The following is a 22,260-nucleotide window of genomic DNA, read 5'->3' on the forward strand; positions in this document are numbered from 1 at the left end:
CTTGTCCAGAATTGCCAACACTTCTTCCCTACGCACCTCAATGCTATCTATTCTAATAGCCTGGGTCTCAGCATTCTCCTCCACAACATTATCTTTTTCCTGAGTGAATACTGACGAAAAGTATTCATTTAGTATCTCGCTTATCTCCTCAGCCTCCACACACAACTTCCCACCACTGTCCTTGACTGGCCCTACTCTTACCCTAGTCATTCTTTTATTTCTGACATACCTATAGAAAGCTTTTGGGTTTTCCTTGATCCTACCTGCCAAAGACTTCTCATGTCCCCTCCTTGCTCGTCTCAGCTCTCTCTTTAGATCCTTCCTCGCTTCCTTGTAACTATCAAGCGCCCCAACTGAAACTTCATGCCTCATCTTCACATAGGCCTCCTTCTTCCTCTTAACAAGAGATTCCACTTCTTTGGTAAACCACGGTTCCCTCGCTCGACCCCTTCCTCCCTGCCTGACTGGTACGTACTTATCAAGAACATGCAATAGCTGTTCCTTGAACAAGCTCCACATATCCAGTGTGCCCAACCCTTGCAGCCTACTTCTCCAACCAACACATCCTAAGTCATGTCTAATGGCATCATAATTGCCCTTCCCCCAGCTATAACTCTTGCCCTGCGGGGTATACTTATCCCTTTCCATCACTAACGTAAAGGTCAGCGAATTGTGGTCACTGTTTCCAAAGTGCTCACCTACCTCCAGATCTAACACCTGGCCTGGTTCATTACCCAAAACCAAATCCAATGTGGCCTCGCCTCTTGTTGGCCTGTCAACATATTGTGTCAGGAAACCCTCCTGCACACATTGTACAAAGAACGACCCATCTAATGTACTCGAACTATATCTTTTCCAGTCAATATTTGGAAAGTTAAAGTCTCCCATAACAACTACACTGTTACTTTCGCTCTTTTCCAGAATCATCTTCGCCATCCTTTCCTCTACATCCCTAGAACTATTAGGTGGCCTATAGAAAACTCCCAACAGGGTGACCTCTCCTTTCCTGTTTCTAACCTCAGCCCATACTACCTCAGAAGAAGAGTCCCCATCTAGCATCCTTTCTGCCACCGTAATACTGTCCTTGACTAGCAGCGCCACACCTCCCCCTCTTTTGCCCCCTTCTCTGAGCTTACTAAAACACCTAAACCCCGGAACCTGCAACAGCCAATCCTGTCCCTGCTCTATCCATGTCTCTGAAATGGCCACAACGTTGAAGTCCCAGGTACCCACCCATGCTGCCAGTTCCCCTACCTTATTTCGTATACTCCTGGCATTGAAGTAGACACACTTCAAACCACCTACCTGAACACTGGCACCCTCCTGCGAAGTCAAATCTGTGCTCCTGACCTCTATACTCTCAATCTCCCGTACCCCAAAACTAAAATCCAGGTTCCCATGCCCCTGCTGAATTAGTTGAGAGTGGAGTTGATAGTGGAGAGGGGGGCAGGGTACGATAGTGGAGCGGGGGGGGGGAAGGGTAGGATAGTGGAGAGGGGGTAGGGTAGGATAGCGGAGAGGGGGCAGGGTAGGATAGAGGAGGGAGGCAGGGTAGGATAGTGGAGAGGGGGCAGGGTAGGATAGTGGAGGGGGGGGCAGGGTAGGATAGTGGAGAGGGGGCAGGGTAGGATAGTGGAGGGGGGCAGGGTAGGATAGTGGAGGGGGGCAGGGTAGGATAGTGGAGGGGGGCAGGGTAGGATAGCGGAGAAAGGCAGGGTAGGATAGTGGAGAGAAGGCAGGGTAGGATAGCGGAGGGGGCAGGGTAGGATAGTGGAGAGGGGGCAGGATAGGATAGTGGAGAGGGGCAGGGTAGGATAGTGGAGAGGGGGCAGAGTGGGATAGAGGAGGGGGTAGGGTAGGATAGCGGAGAGGGGGCAGGGTGGGATAGAGGAGGGGGCAGGGAAGGTAGTGGAGAGGGCAGGGAAGGTAGTGGAGAGGGGGCAGGGTGGGTTAGAGGAGGGGCAGGGAAGGATAGTGGAGAGGGGGGCAGGGTACGATAGCGGAGGGGGGGGGCAGGATAGGATCGCAGAGGGGGGCAGGGTAGGATAGTGGAGAGGAGGCAGGGTAGGATAGTGGAGAGGGGGCAGGGTAGGATAGCGGAGAAGGGGCATGGTCGGATAGTGGAGAGGGGGCAGGGTAGGATAGTGGAGAGGGGGCAGGGTAGGATAGTGGAGAGGGGGCAGGGTAGGATAGCGGAGAGGGGGCAGGGTAGGATAGTGGAGGGGGGCAGAGTAGGATAGTGGAGGGGGGCAGAGTAGGATAGTGGAGGGGGGGCAGGGTTGGACAGTGGAGGGGGGAAGGGTTGGATAGTGGAGAGGGGGCAGGGTAGGATAGCGGAGAGGGGGACAGGGTAGGATAGTGGAGAGGGGGCAGGGTAGGTTAGTGGAGGGGGGCAGGGTAGGATAGCGGAGAGGGGGCAGGGTAGGATAGTGGAAAGGGGGCAGGGTCGGATAGTGGAGGGGGGGCAGGGTAGGATAGCGGAGAGGGGGCAGGGTAGGAGAGCGGAGAGGGGGCAGGGTCGGATAGCGGAGAGGGGGCAGGGTCGCATAGTGGAGGGGGGGCAGGGTAGGATAGCGGAGAGGGGGCAGGGTAGGATAGCGGAGTGGGGGCAGGGTAGGATAGTGGAGGGGGGCAGGGGTAGGATAGTGGAGAGGGGGCAGGGTAGGATAGCAGAGGAGGGCAGGGTAGGATAGCGGAGAGAGACAGGGTAGGATAGCGGAGAGGGGCAGAATAGGATAGTGGAGAGGGGGCAGGGTAGGATAGTGCAGGGAGGCAGGGTCGGATAGTGGAGGGGGGGCAGGGTAGGATAGTGGAGAGGGGGCAGGGTAGGATAGCGGAGAGGGGGCAGGGTAGGATAGTGGAGGGGGGCAGAGTAGGATAGTGGAGGGGGGCAGGGTAGGAGAGTGGAGGGGGGGCAGGGTTGGACAGTGGGGGGGAAGGGTTGGATAGTGGAGAGGGGGCAGGGGAGGAAGCGGAGAGGGGGCAGGGTCGGATAGCGGAGAGGGGGCAGGGTCGCATAGGGAGGGGCGGCAGGGTAGGATAGCGGAATGAGGGGAGGGCAGGATAGCGGAGTGGGGCAGGGTAGGATAGTGGAGGGGGGCAGGGTAGGATAGTGGAGAGGGGGCAGGGTAGGATAGGGAGGAGGGGCAGGGTAGGATAGCGGAGAGAGACAGGGTAGGATAGCGGAGAGGGGCAGAATAGGATAGTGGAGAGGGGGCAGGGTAGGATAGTGGAGAGGGGGCAGGTAGGATAGTGGAGAGGGGGGCAGGGTAGGATAGTGGAGAGGGGGCAGGGTAGGATAGTGGAGAGGGGGGCAGGGTAGGATAGTGGAGAGGGGCAGGGTAGGATAGTGGAGAGGGGGCAGGGTAGGATAGTGGAGGGGGGCAGGGTAGGATAGTGGAGAGGGGGGCAGGGCAGGGTAGGATAGTGGAGAGGGGGCAGGGTAGGATAGTGGAGAGGGGCAGGGGTAGGATAGTGGAGAGGGGGCAGGGTAGGATAGTGGAGAGGGGGCAGAGTGGGATAGAGGAGGGGTAGGGTAGGATAGCGGAGAGGGGGCAGGGTGGGATAGAGGAGGGGGCAGGGAAGGTAGTGGAGAGGGCAGGGAAGGTAGTGGAGAGGGGGCAGGGTGGGTTAGAGGAGGGGCAGGGAAGGATAGTGAGAGGGGGCAGGGTACGATAGCGGAGGGGGGGGCAGGATAGGATCGCAGAGGGGGGCAGGGTAGGATAGTGGAGAGGAGGCAGGGTAGGATAGTGGAGAGGGGGCAGGTAGGATAGCGGAGAAGGGGCATGGTCGGATAGTGGAGAGGGGGCAGGGTAGGATAGTGGAGAGGGGCAGGGTAGGATAGTGAGAGGGGGCAGGGTAGGATAGCGGAGAGGGGGCGGGTAGGATAGTGGAGGGGGGCAGAGTAGGATAGTGGAGGGGGGCAGAGTAGGATAGTGGAGGGGGGGCAGGGTTGGACAGTGGAGGGGGGAAGGGTTGGATAGTGGAGAGGGGGCAGGGTAGGATAGCGGAGAGGGGACAGGGTAGGATAGTGGAGAGGGGGCAGGGTAGGTTAGTGGAGGGGGGCAGGGTAGGATAGCGGAGAGGGGGCAGGGTAGGATAGTGGAAAGGGGGCAGGGTCGGATAGTGGAGGGGGGGCAGGGTAGGATAGCGGAGAGGGGGCAGGGGAGGAGAGCGGAGAGGGGGCAGGGTCGGATAGCGGAGAGGGGGCAGGGTCGCATAGTGGAGGGGGGGCAGGGTAGGATAGCGGAGAGGGGGCAGGGTAGGATAGCGGAGTGGGGGCAGGGTAGGATAGTGGAGGGGGGCAGGGTAGGATAGTGGAGAGGGGGCAGGGTAGGATAGCAGAGGAGGGGCAGGGTAGGATAGCGGAGAGAGACAGGGTAGGATAGCGGAGAGGGGCAGAATAGGATAGTGGAGAGGGGGCAGGGTAGGATAGTGGAGAGGGGGCAGGGTAGGATAGTGGAGAGGGGGCAGGGTAGGATAGTGGAGAGGGGGCAGGGTAGGATAGTGGAGAGGGGGGCAGGGTAGGATAGTGGAGAGGGGGCAGGGTAGGATAGTGGAGAGGGGGCAGGGTAGGATAGTGGAGAGGGGGGGCAGGGTAGGATAGTGGAGAGGGGGCAGGGTAGGATAGTGGAGAGGGGGCAGGGTAGGATAGTGGAGAGGGGGCAGGGTAGGATAGTGGAGGGGGGGCAGGGTAGGATAGTGGAGGGGGGGGCAGGGTAGGATAGTGGAGGGGGGCAGGGTAGGATAGCGGAGAAAGGCAGGGTAGGATAGTGGAGAGGGGGCAGGGTAGGATAGTGGAGAGGGGGCAGGGTAGGATAGTGGAGTTGGGGCAGGGTAGGATAGTGGAGTGGGGGCAGGGTAGGATAGCGGAGGGGGGCAGGGTAGGATAGTGGAGGGGGGCAGGGTAGGATGGTGGAGGGGGGGGGCAGGGTAGGACAGTGGAGGGGGGGGCAGGGTTGGATAGTGGAGAGGGGGCAGGGTAGGATAGCGGAAAGGGGACCGGGTAGGATAGTGGAGAGGGGGCAGGGTAGGATAGTGGAGAAGGGGCAGGGTAGGATAGTGGAGGGGGGCAGGGTAGGATAGCGGAGAGGGGGCAGGGTAGGATAGCAGAGGAGGGGCAGGGTAGGATAGCGGAGAGAGACAGGGTAGGATAGCGGAGAGGGGCAGAATAGGATAGTGGAGAGGGGGGCAGGGTAGGATAGTGCAGGGAGGCAGGGTCGGATAGTGGAGGGGGGGCAGGGTAGGATAGTGGAGAGGGGGCAGGGTAGGATAGCGGAGAGGGGGCAGGGTAGGATAGTGGAGGGGGGCAGAGTAGGATAGTGGAGGGGGGCAGAGTAGGAGAGTGGAGGGGGGGCAGGGTTGGACAGTGGAGGGGGGAAGGGTTGGATAGTGGAGAGGGGGCAGGGTAGGAGAGCGGAGAGGGGGCAGGGTCGGATAGCGGAGAGGGGGCAGGGTCGCATAGTGGAGGGGCGGCAGGGTAGGATAGCGGAGAGGGGGCAGGGTAGGATAGCGGAGTGGGGGCAGGGTAGGATAGTGGAGGGGGGCAGGGTAGGATAGTGGAGAGGGGGCAGGGTAGGATAGCGGAGGAGGGGCAGGGTAGGATAGCGGAGAGAGACAGGGTAGGATAGCGGAGAGGGGCAGAATAGGATAGTGGAGAGGGGGCAGGGTAGGATAGTGGAGAGGGGGCAGGGTAGGATAGTGGAGAGGGGGGCAGGGTAGGATAGTGGAGAGGGGGCAGGGTAGGATAGTGGAGAGGGGGCAGGGTAGGATAGTGGAGAGGGGGCAGGGTAGGATAGTGGAGAGGGGGGGCAGGGTAGGATAGTGGAGAGGGGGGCAGGGTAGGATAGTGGAGAGGGGGGCAGGGTAGGATAGTGGAGAGGGGGCAGGGTAGGATAGTGGAGAGGGGGCAGGGTAGGATAGTGGAGAGGGGGGCAGGGTAGGATAGTGGAGAGGGGGCAGAGTGGGATAGAGGAGGGGGTAGGGTAGGATAGCGGAGAGGGGGCAGGGTGGGATAGAGGAGGGGGCAGGGAAGGTAGTGGAGAGGGCAGGGAAGGTAGTGGAGAGGGGGCAGGGTGGGTTAGAGGAGGGGCAGGGAAGGATAGTGGAGAGGGGGCAGGGTACGATAGCGGAGGGGGGGGGCAGGATAGGATCGCAGAGGGGGGCAGGGTAGGATAGTGGAGAGGAGGCAGGGTAGGATAGTGGAGAGGGGGCAGGGTAGGATAGCGGAGAAGGGGCATGGTCGGATAGTGGAGAGGGGGCAGGGTAGGATAGTGGAGAGGGGGCAGGGTAGGATAGTGGAGAGGGGGCAGGGTAGGATAGCGGAGAGGGGGCAGGGTAGGATAGTGGAGGGGGGCAGAGTAGGATAGTGGAGGGGGGCAGAGTAGGATAGTGGAGGGGGGGCAGGGTTGGACAGTGGAGGGGGGAAGGGTTGGATAGTGGAGGGGGGGCAGGGTAGGATAGCGGAGAGGGGACAGGGTAGGATAGTGGAGAGGGGGCAGGGTAGGTTAGTGGAGGGGGGCAGGGTAGGATAGCGGAGAGGGGGGCAGGGTAGGATAGTGGAAAGGGGGCAGGGTCGGATAGTGGAGGGGGGCAGGGTAGGATAGCGGAGAGGGGGCAGGGGAGGAGAGCGGAGAGGGGGCAGGGTCGGATAGCGGAGAGGGGGCAGGGTCGCATAGTGGAGGGGGGGCAGGGTAGGATAGCGGAGAGGGGGCAGGGTAGGATAGCGGAGTGGGGGCAGGGTAGGATAGTGGAGGGGGGCAGGGTAGGATAGTGGAGAGGGGGCAGGGTAGGATAGCAGAGGAGGGGCAGGGTAGGATAGCGGAGAGAGACAGGGTAGGATAGCGGAGAGGGGCAGAATAGGATAGTGGAGAGGGGGGCAGGGTAGGATAGTGGAGAGGGGGCAGGGTAGGATAGTGGAGAGGGGGGCAGGGTAGGATAGTGGAGAGGGGGCAGGGTAGGATAGTGGAGAGGGGGGCAGGGTAGGATAGTGGAGAGGGGGCAGGGTAGGATAGTGGAGAGGGGGCAGGGTAGAATAGTGGAGAGGGGGGGCAGGGTAGGATAGTGGAGAGGGGGCAGGGTAGGATAGTGGAGAGGGGGCAGGGTAGGATAGTGGAGAGGGGGCAGGGTAGGATAGTGGAGGGGGGGCAGGGTAGGATAGTGGAGGGGGGGCAGGGTAGGATAGTGGAGGGGGGCAGGGTAGGATAGCGGAGAAAGGCAGGGTAGGATAGTGGAGAGGGGGCAGGGTAGGATAGTGGAGAGGGGGCAGGGTAGGATAGTGGAGTTGGGGCAGGGTAGGATAGTGGAGTGGGGGCAGGGTAGGATAGCGGAGGGGGGCAGGGTAGGATAGTGGAGGGGGGCAGGGTAGGATGGTGGAGGGGGGGGCAGGGTAGGACAGTGGAGGGGGGGGCAGGGTTGGATAGTGGAGAGGGGGCAGGGTAGGATAGCGGAAAGGGGACCGGGTAGGATAGTGGAGAGGGGGCAGGGTAGGATAGTGGAGAAGGGGCAGGGTAGGATAGTGGAGGGGGGCAGGGTAGGATAGCGGAGAGGGGGCAGGGTAGGATAGCGGAGAGGGGGCAGGGTAGGATAGTGGAGGGGGGCAGGGTAGGATAGCGGAAAGGGGGCAGGGTAGGATAGTGGAGAGGGGGCAGGGTAGGATAGCGGAGGGGGCAGGGTAGGATAGTGGAGGGGGGCAGGGTAGGATAGTGGAGGGGGGCAGGGTAGGATAGCGGAGAGGGGACAGGGTAGGATAGCGGAGATGGGGCCGGGTTGGATAGTGGAGAGGGGGCAGGGTAGGATAGCGGAGAGGGGACAGGGTAGGATAGTGGAGGGGGGGCAGGGTAGGATAGCAGAGAGGGGGCAGGGTAGGATAGCGGAGAGGGGGCAAGGTAGGATAGTGGAGAGGGGGCAGGGTAGGATAGTGGAGAGGGGGCAGGGTAGGATAGTGGAGGGGGGGAGGGTAGGATAGCGGATAGGGGGCAGGGTAGGATAGCGGAGAGGGGACAGGGTCGGATAGTGGAGAGGGGACAGGGTCGGATAGTGGAGGGGGGCAGGGTAGGATAGCGGAAAGGGGGCAGGGTAGGATAGTGGAGAGGGGGCAGGGTAGGATAGTGGAGGGGGGCAGGGTAGGATAGTGGAGAGGGGGCAGGGTAGGATAGTGGTGAGGGGGCAGGGTAGGATAGTGGAGAGGGGCAGGGTAGTATAGCGGAGAGGGGGCAGGGTAGGATAGTGGAGAGTGGGCAGGGTAGGATAGTGGAGGGGGGGCAGGGTAGGATAGCGGAGAGGGGGCAGGGTAGGATAGCAGAGAGGGGGCAGGGTCGGATAGTGGACAGTGGGCAGGGTAAGACAGTGGAGAGGGGGCTTCACTCACAGGCATTGGGCTGTTGTATCCTGCGGCTCTTCAGCTTAAACAGGTCCCGTGTCCAGCACTGCTGCCTCACAGCGTCAGGAAACATGGGTTTGTTCCAGCCTCGGGCGAGGGTGTGGAGTTTACACGCTCTCCCCGTGTCTGCGTGGGTTTCCTCCGGTTGCTCTGGTTTCCTCATAGCCCAAAGATGTGCCGGTTCGGTGGATTGGTCCTGATCAATGTGTGGTTCAGGGGATAGAACATAGAACAGAGAACATTACAGCGCAGTACGGGCCCTTCGGCCCTCGATGTTGCGCCGACCTGTGAAACCATCTGAAGCCTATCTGACCGACACTATTCCATTTTCATCCATATGTCTATCCAGTGACCACTTAAATGCCCTTAAAGTTGGCGAGTCTACTACTGTTGCAGGCAAGGCGTTCCACACCCCTACTACTCTCTGAGTAAAGAAACTGCCTCTGATATCTGTCCTATATCTACCACCCCTCAATTTAAAGCTATGTCCCCTCGTGTTGGTCATCACCATCCGAGGAAAAAGACTCTCACTGTCCACCCTATCTAACCCTCTGACTATCTTATATGTCCCGGATAGGCCGGGGGAATGGGCCAGGGTGCTCTTTCGGAGTGTTGATACCGACTCATTGGGCTGAATGGCCTCCTTTTGCACTCTAGGGTGAAATGAAATGAAAATCGCTTATTATCATGAGTAGGCTTCAATGAAGTTACTGTGAAAAGCCCCTAGTCGCCACATTCCGGCGCCTGTCCGGGGAGGCTGGGACGGGAATCGAACCGTGCTGCTGGCCTGCCTGGGTCTGCATTAAAAGCCAGTGATTTAGCCGAGTGAGCTAAACTATGGATCTACAAACTCAGAACCATTCTAGCTTCCCTGTATTCCTCCAGATCCTGGCTGGCTTCCTCCAGCCATTTTAGTTGCCTTCCACTCTTTCAAAGGAACAACTAACTTCACCTCGCTCTAATTCTTTCCTTCCCAGACAAACCCCAAATTGGGTACAACCGGTCCCAGGACCCCAAAATCTTCCCGGACGATATGTTCGATTCAGAGATACCTGCATATTGTTATGCTCCTAGGAGAGGAGGGACGAACGGGCTCCCTTTCTTTCTTCAACCTCTCCCTCTCTCCCCTCCCTCACCCCCGTCGATTGGTCACAACAAGATCATTTCAAAAAAGATCCCTTTCTACTGGTGAACATCACTTCCCAGTTTCGATTTCCCAGTGTTTATGTTTTTAAAGGAGCCGATTTAACCCTAGGTTGGGCAGAAATTTACAGTTGGTCAATGGTCAGGAACACTGGGGCTGTGAGTGCGAGTCAGGTTTGTATGGGATCCAGCAGGTCGTGTCCCATCTCGGAGGCAGGAGAGAAAGCAGGTGTGTCTGGATATGGCTGCAGCTAGTCACATGCTGGTAGTTCTGATAGATTCTAAACCATTACAACAGGAACAGGCCTGGGCTGTGTGGTGAATGTAACTTAGTAATTCACACTGTATTTACCAATACCATTGTAAGCGCAGTAGCGTTATCCGACCACTAGGGGGAGTAGCTCTGGGAATGCTCAGGAGTTTGTGCAGGGCTCCACTCGTGGCTCCGCCCACGACTCCTCCCCCTGGACTACTATATAAATACCCTTGTCCAGAGCCAGCCTGCAGTTCATCGAGAGTTCATAACCACTGTTCATATCTTAAAGCACGTGTCTCATGAATTGATGGTTCCATCAGGCTGTAACTTGTATTGTATAAACATTCCAGCAAGGCAACACAGTGGATCAGCAGACAGGACATCTGCACCAGACGGCCCTCCATTGTCGGCCTCTGCTATAACCTCCAAAGAGCAGCAGGACTCCAAAGTGACAGCACCTGCCTCCAACCACCATCTCTGTTCAGATAGGCTTCAGATGGTTTCACGGGTCGGCACAACATCGAGGGCCGAAGGGCCCGTACTGCGCTGTAATGTTCTATGTTCTATCTCTCTCGAAACGTTACGGTTTGACCTCCAAAGAGCAAACCGGACTCCAGGCTAGCGGCCTACCTTTGAGCTCTAACTCACTCCGAAGCCTGACCTCCAGAAAGAATTCTGTTTCACCAATGCAGAAATTTCCAGGAGAAAGAATACTTTCCAGCATCTTCAACCTGTGATTGAGTTCTCAGACCAAGGACAGTAATTCAGCCCAACAAAGACACATGAAAGAACCTTCATTGGACATTGACTTACAGGACTCTGGAATCACGTAAAACGATAACTCTTATTTTGATGGTGGTCTTTGCCCTGGATCCCTTTCGTTTCCCCTTTGCCTCTTTTCTTGTAGGAATGCAAAAGAAAGGACGATGTTACCAAATGCTTTCCTGCGTTTTGTGTGTGTGTAAAATAAACCAACCCTCTTATTTTACCTGTTTGCTGTGGGATTATTCGTGGAAGATCAGATCACCCCAAACTGGAGGGTCAGGTAAAATACACTTATTGAGGGGAGGGGGTGAAAAAATTTTTAAAACACCTCTGTTTGTGGACGGATAGTGAATGGAAAAACGAGGCTGTTTAAATTAATCTCTCTCCTAATTATAATAATCGCTTATTGTCACAAGTAGGCTTCAATTAAGTTACTGTGAAAAGCCCCTAGTCGCCACATTCCGGCGCCTGTTTGGGGAGGCTGGTACGGGAATTGAACCCACGTTGCTGGCCTTGTTCTGCATTACAAGCCAGCTGTTCCTCTCACATTAGTCGGGACATCGTCATGTGGGGCAAGCAGACTCGATGGGCTGAATGGCCTACTTCTTCTCCTATGTCTGACGGTCGCATGGTAGAGGTGGTGGAGCATCGGCCCTCAACTTAGTGCTTGTTCGGATGGGGTAAGCAAACTCGTCACGACAGCATGGTCAAGTGGGGGGGAAATGACGATGGTCGCCGGGTGGGGGGTTGATATGATTCTCATCGTGCCATGACCGGGAACTCAGGTTGTCTTGCCCGCCCAGCACCGGGATTGAGGACACCTCCTCGCAGCTGGAGGGGATCTTGGGAGTGGGAGGGGGGAATCCACTTGTCGTGGTCCGGGTAGCAACCGACGACATAGGCTGAAGCAGGAGGGATGTTTTGCTGAGAGAATCGGAGTTGTTTGCGCCAGGATTGTTGTACGAAGAGAGATTGGGTCATCCGGAAACTGGAGTTCATGAGAACGAGAGGGGATCTAGTTGAAATGTATAAAATTCTGGCAGAGCTGAACAGACTGGATACAGGGATTTTGTTTCCTCTGGGTGGGGGGTGGATCTAGAACAAGGGGTTGCCATTCAGGACTGAGATGAGGAGAAATTTCTTCATTCTGAACCTGTCGAATCCTCTACCACAGAAGGTAGAGGATAACCTTTCACCCCCCTCGTCAATCACAAATGTATCTAGCTCTGCCTTGAAAATATTCAAAGACTGCTTCTACCGACTTTTGAGGAGCAAAGTTCCAGACACTCCCGACCCTCTGAGGAAAAAGATTTCTCCTCAGCTCGATCTTAAATCAGCGTCCTCCTCATTTTTAAACAATAATCTCACCCCCCCCTCCCAGCTTTTCCCCAGTTCTATATTCTCCCACAAGAGGAATCATCCCCTCCACAGTCACCCTGTCAACAACCCTCAGGATCTTGAAGGTTTTGAGCCACCTCTTGCTGTTTTAAACTCCCAGTGGATTCAAGCCCGGCCTGTCCAACTCTTTCATAAGACAACGCGCCCATTCCTGGTATCAGTCTGGTAAACCTTCTCTGAACTGGTCCCAGCATTCACGTTTATAATCAGTGGCACAAATCAAGATAAATGGTTTTGATCTATTCCACATTACAGAGACATGGTTACAAGGTGAGCAAGGTTGGAAAATAAATATTCCATAGTACACAACATTTTGGACAGTTGGACAGAATGGCAAAGGAAGAGGGATAGCCCTGATGATAAAGGATGACATGAAAAGGACATTAGCGAGGAAGGCTAGGATGGGTGCAAAATCGGAATAACATGGGTCATGAAAACACTGGTGGGGGCAGTTTATAGGTACCAGTAGTCGTAGCAGTGGACAAGGCATTAACAATAAATTACTGGAGTCTTTAACCTTAATACAGGCTGGACCAATCAAATTGGTAAGAATAGCCTGGAAGGTGAGTCTCTTTTGTGACAGTTTCTTAGAGGAATACATTGTGGAACAGACTGGGGATAAGTTGTTTTAGATCTAGTATTGTGTAATGAAGCAGGGTTAATTAGCATGTTGTGGTGCAAGATCCTGTGGGAAATAGTGACCATAATACCATTCAATTCCATCTTCAGCTGAAAGTGACACACCACAATCAGAAATGAGAAACTTAAACTTGACCAAAGCCAATCGCAAGGATAGGAGGGGAGAACTGGCTATGGTTGATTGGGTAAATAGACGAAAAGTCATGGAGGTAAATAAGCAGCGGGAAATATCGAAAGAGCTTTTATAAGTATATAAAAAAGGAGAGAAGCGAAAGTAAATGTAGGCCCTTAGAATCAGAGACTGAAGAAATTACCATGGGGAATAAGGAAATGCAAATTGCAATTGAGTGAACGGCAGTGACCAAAGTTCAGCCATCTCCATTCCATTCCATTCAGTGTTTGCCTATAGAATCAAGAGCACATGTTCCTTATCAGAAATAGACGGTAGCCTAGCGTCTGAAAGGAGTGAGGAAATGAAGGTAATTAACATCAGCAGAGAAAAAACCCCATGTCCTAGGATTCTACCAGGGACAGCAACAGTGGATGAGATATAATGGATATAATTTTCCAAGCTGGTATCAATGCATTTACTTGAAATCACTCCTGGTATCCTTTCCTCGCAGTCTCACGAAAAAGTAAATAAAACATTGGGGTCTCTAACCAGTATCCGAGTCATTGTTGGGGTCTGGTCCAGGATCGTAATAATCCTGACTTGGAAATATATCAGCTGGGTCAAAATCTTGGAACCCCCCCTCCCTAACAGCACAGTGGGTGCACCAACACCACATGGACTGCAGTAAGGCGGCAGCTCACCACCACCCTCTCAAGGGGCAATTAGGGACAGGCAATTAATGCGGGGCCCAGCCAGCGACACCCACATCCTTTGAGAGAATCACTCTGCTTCCATCAAATTGCAAACAGGCCTCATGACTTTGGTTAGTTGATCCAATGTCATGATGCTCAATTTTTCAGAGGTGCAGGTTTGGTCAGCATTGCTTTCTCACAGTGCCAGGGACTCTGGTTCAATTCCGACCTCGGCCTGTGTGAGTTACCTAAAGGTGCTCCAGTTTTCTCCCACAGTCCAAAGCTGTGCAGGTTATGTGGATTGACCGTGTTAAATTACCCTTTATTGCCCAAAAGGTTAGGTGGGGTCCTGGGGTGGCGGGAGAGTGGGTCTAGGTGGGGTGTCCTTTCAGGGGGTCGGTGCAGACTCGATGGGCCTAACGGCCTCCTGCACTGTTGGGATTCTGTGATTCTACGATGAAAACAACGTCCCATCAAACATGAATTAGCAATGCCCCAAACACAGCCAAATGAAATTGCACTCCATGTTTCACTCCCTCGCTGGAACACATTCCCCACCATTTCTCACTCCCAAGTCACAGTGTATAGATTAGACACGCACACCATCCAGTACCATGACCCTGTTGTGTGGTTGCTGTGCCATTCTCTGGGGGCACTCTCTGTACTTACATGGCACCACCCGGATGTACAGGTTCTGACGAATTCGATCCTGCAGTTCGAAGTCTGCTGAGCCTTTACTGAACACCTGTTTGAGGAAGTGCCGCAGGTCAGAGTTCAGCTGGGAACCTGGAGAGAGAACAGGTTATCCATTTTGGTCAGAAAAATGGAACAGCAACTTATTACCTAAATGGAGAAAAATTTCAGAGTGCTTCGGTGCAGAGGGATCTGGGAGTTTTTGTGTTTGAAAACGAACATGCAGGTACAACAGGTAATAAGGAAGTCAAATGGAATTTTGGCCTTTATAGTTAAAGGAACAGATTATAAAAGAAGAGAAGTGTTGTTGCAGCGGTACAAGACATTGGTGAGACCACAGCTGGAACATTGAGCCCAGTTTTGGTTCCCTTATTTGAAGACAGAGGAAGTTAGGAAGTTGCACTAGAGGAGGTTTACCAGATTTATTCCGGAAATGAGGGGTTTGTGTTATGAAGGGAGATTGAGCAGTTTAGGCCGATAATCTCTCGTGTTTAGAAGGACGAGAGGGGATATAATTGAGTTATACAAGATGATTATTGACAAAGTAGATTTAGAACGGATGCTTCCTCTTGTGAGGCAATCTGGAAAGAGATCATAGTTTTTGGACAAGGTGTAGCTTTGTTGCAGTGTTAATGTAAACCTACTTGTGACTATAATAAAGATTATTCTTATTAATAATAAAGTTTATTATTTGCCTACTCCTGTTCCTAGTTCTTATGCACCCTGACTAATTCCCCCTCCCTGTGAACATCCCTCACAGTGACTAATTTCCCTCTCCTGGGCACAGCATCCATCCATCCACCCCCCCCCCCCCCCCCCCCCAACACCTACTCTCTAATCCCTGCTCCCTCTAAACTGAGAACCCCCAATCAATTCTCCCCTTCCTTCAAACATAACACCGTTGTTTTGGATGTGAAAATTCAGACCGTTTTAAACCTTAACATTTTTTAAAAATTAGTTTAGAGTACCCAATTCATTTTTTCCAGCCGGGATCGAACCTGGGACCTCGGCGCCGTGAGGCAGCAATGCTAACCACTGCGCCACCAAATGTTAAACATTAACATTTAAACAACTAACTCCTCTGGCTTGGAATAACCCCCTGTATTATAATACTCTCCACTTCCTTTCCAATAGCACCCTGTGTATTATTTATCTCCTCGCTCTTGCCCGTCTGTCTAATGACCCTGGCACTCAACAAGACCTTTATCACAAACCCCCCTTCCTTTAACAAATCCCCCAATCTTCGTTGTCTACCTGGAAATTTTCTGCTTGCGCTTGTGCACTATAGGAAGGATGTGGTGCAAAGGAGATTTACCAGGCTGCTGCCTGGTTCGGAGGGTAGGTCTTATGAAGAAAGATTGAGGGAGCTAGGGCTTTTCTCTTTGGAGTGGAGGAGGATGAGAGGCTATTAAATTACTATTAAATAGTACACGGGGATTGGAATTAATCTGACACAAATATCTCTTTCGAAAGTTTAATTTCAAAGGTTTAATTCAAAGGAATAATTCATGGCAGGACAGCTCCAAGGCATGGTCTGCTCCTCTTGCTCCATATGGCAGGCCAGCATGTGTGCAGGAAGTGTCTCCCCTGGAACTGATGTCCTCCGGGGGGGGGGTCTATTTGCCAGAGCGGTTGGGGAGTGTTTAAACTAATGTGGCAGGGGGCTGAGAACCGATGCAGGAAGTCGGAAGGTAGTAAAACAGGGATAGAAACAAAAGGCAGTCAGGGGGAAAGTGGAAGGCAGAGAAGCCATAGTCAAAAATCAAAAAGGGCGATAGTACAAGGCACAGTGACTGAGGGGAGCTCAGTGAATAGGCCCAGTAATACTAAAAGGAATAAAACTGGAAGTAAAAACATAAATCGAAAGCGACACGGCAGGTTGTTACATGAAGATATGGGTTCAACGACAAGGAAAATTAGGAGAAAGGTTAAGAGGAAAAATAACTTAGGAAAGGTTACAGATCAAGGTGTTAAGATTGAAAACAGAGGTATAAAAGCCAACTTAAGTGTACTTTACCTGAATGCTCATAGTATTCGGAATAAGGTAAATGAGTTGATGGCGCAAATCATTGTGAATGACTATGATTTAGTGGCCATTACTGAAACATGGTTAAAGGATGGTCAAGGTTGGGTGGGGTTTCTGGATTACGTGGGATGTTCTTTCAATGGGCCAGTGCAGACTCGATGGGCCAAGTGGCCTCCTTCTTCACTGCAAATTTTTTGACGTGATCCTATGAACTACTGGCTGAAAATGAAAGACTCCAGTCTGCAAACTCGCTGTTAAGAAAACGTACTAAAGAAACCACACCCAGGTGAAACAAGAACTCTCATCCTTATGATTTTTTTTACTGCTTTCCACCCCTGTGTGTTTGTCTATCTTGTATGTCTGGGGAGAAGGCCAATTCGAGTGGGGAGCAGGTATTAGCTTGTTGTTATCCAATTGTGTTTACTGCATATTTCAGGATAATTCGTTTTACAAATAAACAGTAATCGTGTTTAAATATAGGCAGCACGGTAGCATGGTGGTTAGCATAAATGCTTCACAGCTCCAGGGTCCCAGGTTCGGTTCCCGGCTGGGTCACTGTCTGTGCGGAGTCTGCACGTCCTCCCCGTGTGTGCGTGGGTTTCCTCCGGGTGCTCCGGTTTCCTCCCACAGTCCAAAGATGTGCGGGTTAGGTGGATTGGCCATGCTAAATTGCCCGTAGTGTCCTAAAAAAAGTAAGGTTAGGGGGGGGGGTTGTTGGGTTACGGGTATAGGGTGGATACGTGGGTTTGAGTAGGGTGATCATTGCTCGGCACAACATCGAGGGCCGAAGGGCCTGTTCTGTGCTGTACTGTTCTATGTTCTAAACCTGGTGACTGTAATGATTGAAGAGGGCCAAAGGTGCAAGGAATTTTTATACGATTATCAGTTAATTCCCTTGTGTTGTGACTCCAGGAAGGGGGTGCCTGAATTGACTGCGCACTTGCCCAGGGTGTCGTAACAACGAGCAGCAGAGAGAGCAGAGGATATTATTTCTCTCAAAGGATGGTGAAACTGTGGAATTCACTACCCCTGAGTGCGGCAGATGTTGGGACATTGAATAAATTTCAGGAGATGGACAGATTTTTAATTAGTAATGGGTTGATGGGTTATGGAGGCAGGAAAGTGGAGTTGAGGTCGAGAGGAGATCTGCCATGATGGTATTGAATGGCGGAGTGGGATCAAGGGGCTTAATGTCTTATGTTCTTATGAGACAGTCTAAATACACACAGATTCGCTCACACACACCCGCAATCTCGCACACACCCGCAATCTCACACACACCCGCAATCTCGCACACACCCGCAATCTCGCACACACCCGCAATCTCGCACACATCCCCGCAATCTCACACACATCCCCGTAATCTCACACACACGCCCGCAATCTCGCACACATCCCCGCAATCTCGCACACACCCGCAATCTCGCACACATCCCCGCAATCTCGCACACATCCCCGCAATCTCACACACACGCCCGCAATCTCACACACACGCCCGCAATCTCACACACACGCCCGCAATCTCACACACACCCGCAATCTCGCACACACACCCGCAATCTCGCACACATCCCCGCAATCTCGCACACATCCCCGCAATCTCGCACACACGCCCGCAATCTCACACACACGCCCGCAATCTCACACACATCCCCGCAATCTCACACACACCCGCAATCTCGCACACACCCCCGCAATCTCGCACACATCCCCGCAATCTCGCACACATCCCCGCAATCTCGCACACATCCCCGCAATCTCGCACACATCCCCGCAATCTCGCACACATCCCCGCAATCTCGCACACATCCCCGCAATCTCGCACACATCCCCGCAATCTCGCACACACACCCGCAATCTCGCACACACCCCCGCAATCTCGCACACATCCCCGCAATCTCGCACACATCCCCGCAATCTCGCACACACCCGCAATCTCGCACACATCCCCGCAATCTCACACACACCTGCAATCTCACACACATTCCCGCAATCTCACACACACCTGCAATCTCTTGCACACACCCGCAATCTCACACACACACCCGCCATCTCACACACACACCCGCCATCTCACACACACCCGCCATCTCACACACACCCGCAATCTCTCACACACCCGCCATCTCACACACACACCTGCCATCTCACACACACACCCGCCATCTCACACACACACCCGCCATCTCACACACACACCCGCCATCTCATACACACCCGCCATCTCACACACACACCCGCCATCTCACACACACACCCGCCATCTCACACACACACCCGCCATCTCACACACACACCCGCCATCTCACACACACACCCGCCATCTCACACACACACCCGCCATCTCACACACACCCGCCATCTCACACACACCCGCCATCTCACGCACACGCCCGCCATCTCACGCACACACCCGCCATCTCACGCACACACCCGCCATCTCACGCACACACCCGCCATCTCACGCACACACCCGCCATCTCACGCACACACCCGCCATCTCACGCACACACCCGCCATCTCACGCACACACCCGCCATCTCACACACACACCCGCCATCTCACACACACACCCGCCATCTCACACACACACCCGCCATCTCACACACACACCCGCCATCTCACACACACACCCGCCATCTCACACACACACCCGCCATCTCACACACACACCCGCCATCTCACACACACACCCGCCATCTCACACACACACACACCCATCTCACACACACACACACCCATCTCACACACACACACACCCATCTCACACACACACACACCCATCTCACACACACCCGCAATCTCTCACACCCGTAATCACACACACACCCGCAATCTCACACACACCCGCAATCTCTTCCTCACCCACAGTATCTGGCAAACACACTCTCTCTCTCACACACACACTCACACATTCTCTCACACTCACACACAAACACTTTCTCCCTCTCACAGTGGAACACAACAAAGGCTGAGGACTACAATCTGCTGTTAACAGCCTCACCTTGTGGAGCTGTTTTGACACGGACTGGGTCAGGGAGATTTGCCAGGAGCCCGAGTGTGTCTCTCAGAGTGAGGCCGGATACAGGAGTGTCGTTCACCTCGAGGAGTAGGTCACCTGCCTGCAGCTTGCCGGGTAGGTGTCGGGCTTTGCCACCTTGGGGATCAGCAATGAAGAGGAATTGGCCGTATTCTGCCCCGCCCAATAATCGAAAGTTCAGAGCCCCCTGCTCGTCCCGACATAAGGTCACCTCCCGGGTTCTCTGTGTCCAGTGAGTGATGCTGAGGAGCTTCCTGAACATGTCTGTCCAAAGAGAGAGAGAAGAGAGGAGAGCGGGGTTTATATCTCAACATCAACAACCAGAGACATGCCCAATCCAACACAACTATTCCTTTTTCACTGTGATCAAGTTCCGGACACACAGGTTATTGGGGTTAAAGTTCTGTTACCTGGCTGATTAGTAACCAGCTCCAACACAAAGTTATTTACACTCTAGCTGGGTGCGGTGAGGAGAGAACAATCCCCTTCAAACACTCCCAGCACGGGGCTAGATACAGAGCAAAGCTCCCTCTACACTGTCCCCATCAAACACTCCCAGGACAGGTACAGCACGGGGTTAGATACAGAGTAAATCTCCCTCTACACTGTCCCCATCAAACACTCCCAGGACAGGTACAACACGGGGTTAGATACAGACTAAAGCTCCCTCTACACTGTCCCCATCAAACACTCCCAGGACAGGTACAGCACGGGGTTAGCTACAGAGTAAAGCTCCCTCTACACTGTCCCCATCAAACACTCCCAGGACAGGTACAGCACAGGGTTAGATACAGAGTAAAGCTCCCTCTACACTGTCCCCATCAAACACTCCCAGCACAGGGTTAGATACAGAGTAAAGCTCCCTCTGCACTGTCCCCATCAAACACTCCCAGCACGGGGTTAGACACAGAGCAAAGCTCCCTCTACACTGTCCCCATCAAACACTCCCAGGACAGGCACAGCACGGGGTTAGATACAGAGTAAAGCTCCCTCTGCACTGTCCCCATCAAACACTCCCAGGACAGGTACAGCACGGGGTTAGATACAGAGTAAAGCTCCCTCTACATTGTACCCATCAAACACTCCAGGGCAGGTACAGCACGGGGTTAGATACAGAGTAAAGCTCACTCTACACTGTCCCCATCAAACACTCCCAGCACGGGGTTAGATACAGAGTAAAGCTCCCGCCACACTGTCCATATCAAACACTCCCAGGACAGGTACAGCACGGGGTTAGATACAGAGTAAAGCTCCCGCCACACTGTCCCCATTAAACACTCCTAGCACGGGGTTAGATACAGAGTAAAGCTCCCGCCACACTGTCCATATCAAACAATCCCAGGACAGGTACAGCACGGGGTTAGATACAGAGTAAAGCTCCCTCTACACTGTCCCCATCAAACACTCCCAGCAGGGGTTAGATACAGAGTAAAGCTCCCGCCACACTGTCCATATCAAACACTCCCAGGACAGGTACAGCACGGGGTTAGATACAGAGTAAAGCTCCCGCCACACTGTCCCCATTAAACACTCCCAGCACGGGGTTAGATACAGAGTAAAGCTCCCGCCACACTGTCCATATCAAACACTCCCAGGACAGGTACAGCGCGGGGTTAGATACAGAGTAAAGCTCCCTCTACACTGTCCCCATCAAACACTGCCAGGGCAGGTACAGCACGGGGTTAGATACAGAGTAAAGCTCCCGCCACACTGTCCCCATCAAGCACTCCCAGCACGGGGTTAGATACAGAGTAACGCTCCCTCTACACTGTCCCCATCAAACACTCCCAGGGCAGGTACAGCACGGGGTTAGATGCAGAGTAAAGCTCCCTCTACACTGTCCCCATCAAACACTCCCAGGGCAGGTACAGCACGGGGTTAGATACAGAGTAAAGCTCACTCTACACTGTCCCCATCAAACACTCCCAGGATAGGTACAGCACGGGGTTAAATACAGAGTAAAGCTCCTTCTACACTGTCCCCATCAAACACTCCCAGCACAGGGTTAGATACAGATACCGGTGCTATGTCTTTTCGTCCGACGTCATTTCGTCCAACGACACTTCGTCCACGTCTTTTGGTCCAACGTCTTTTTGTCCGCCCGTCTTTTGGTCCAACGTCTTTTTGTCCGCCCGTCTTTTGGTCCAACGTCACTTCGTCCAATTATCCAATTACAAATAGTTTAATTTAGTTTTTCAATGTTACTGCTCAAGGATCCTCTCCACCTATTTCGCCTCTTGAGGTTGAGTTCTGCATTTGTGCTGCTTGATCAGGGGCCTCACGGTAGCATGGTGGTTAGCATCAATGCTTCGCAGCTCCAGGGTCCCAGGTTCGATTCCCGGCTGGGTCACTGTCTGTGTGGAGTCTGCACGTCCTCCCCGTGTGTGCGTGGGTTTCCTCCGGGTGCTCCGGTTTCCTCCCACAGTCCAAAGATGTGCAGGTTAGGTGGATTGGCCATGCTAAATTGCCCGTAGTGTAAGGTTAATGGGGGGGATTGTTGGGTTACGGGTTACGTTGGTTTAAGTAGGGTGATCATTGCTCGGCACAACATCGAGGGCCGAAGGGCCTGTTCTGTGCTGTACTGTTCTAATTCTAATCTCCAGACATTATTAAGATAAGCTGCAGGATATTCACCCATGTATGCTCCAGCGTGATGAGAGCCATTGTATCTGATGGAATATTTGATCATTTCAGACCTGTAATGTCAGAACCCACTGCCAACCAGAGGTTTTAATCACTCGACGAAAATCGAGTTTAAATCTGCTTCTTTCAGAACTGCACTCATTGTCTAAATCCAATTAGACTCCCACTTATATCTGTGTCTGTCGGAATTGTAGAATATCAAATCATCTTGTCCTCTCCCCATTATTCTCTCTCGGGTACAGTTCTGGAAATCTAACTTTTAGGGAATTTCGGGAATTTGCAATTTACATCAATTTTAAGTAATTTCGGGATATTCTACAATATATCCGAAGAGCTTTAAACCTGAAAAAGACTAGGCATCAGATAAACAAAGAATGGAGACATTTCGAGAATGTGGGGCATACATTGCAGGTATTATTAACTTTTAGGGAATTTCGGGAATTTACAATTTACATCAATTTTAAGTAATTTCG

At 53.3% G+C, this 22,260-nt stretch overlaps 1 protein-coding gene across 1 annotated transcript in view; it reads right to left on the bottom strand.

Annotated features, from left to right (window-relative positions):
- Positions 1 to 22,260, bottom strand: part of LOC119955922 (membrane-associated guanylate kinase, WW and PDZ domain-containing protein 1-like) — a 150,633-nt gene that overhangs the window by 106,984 nt on the left and 21,389 nt on the right. The window contains exons 2-3 of the mRNA XM_038782579.1: positions 19,109 to 19,408; positions 14,055 to 14,171 (exon numbers count right to left, since the gene is read on the bottom strand). Coding sequence (XP_038638507.1) covers positions 14,055 to 14,171; positions 19,109 to 19,406 — 415 coding nt within the window. The 5' untranslated portion in view covers positions 19,407 to 19,408. The remainder of the gene's footprint in view (positions 1 to 14,054; positions 14,172 to 19,108; positions 19,409 to 22,260) is intronic.

This window comes from Scyliorhinus canicula, chromosome 21 (genome assembly GCF_902713615.1).
Source record: "Scyliorhinus canicula chromosome 21, sScyCan1.1, whole genome shotgun sequence".
Classification (NCBI taxonomy): Eukaryota; Metazoa; Chordata; class Chondrichthyes; order Carcharhiniformes; family Scyliorhinidae; genus Scyliorhinus; species Scyliorhinus canicula.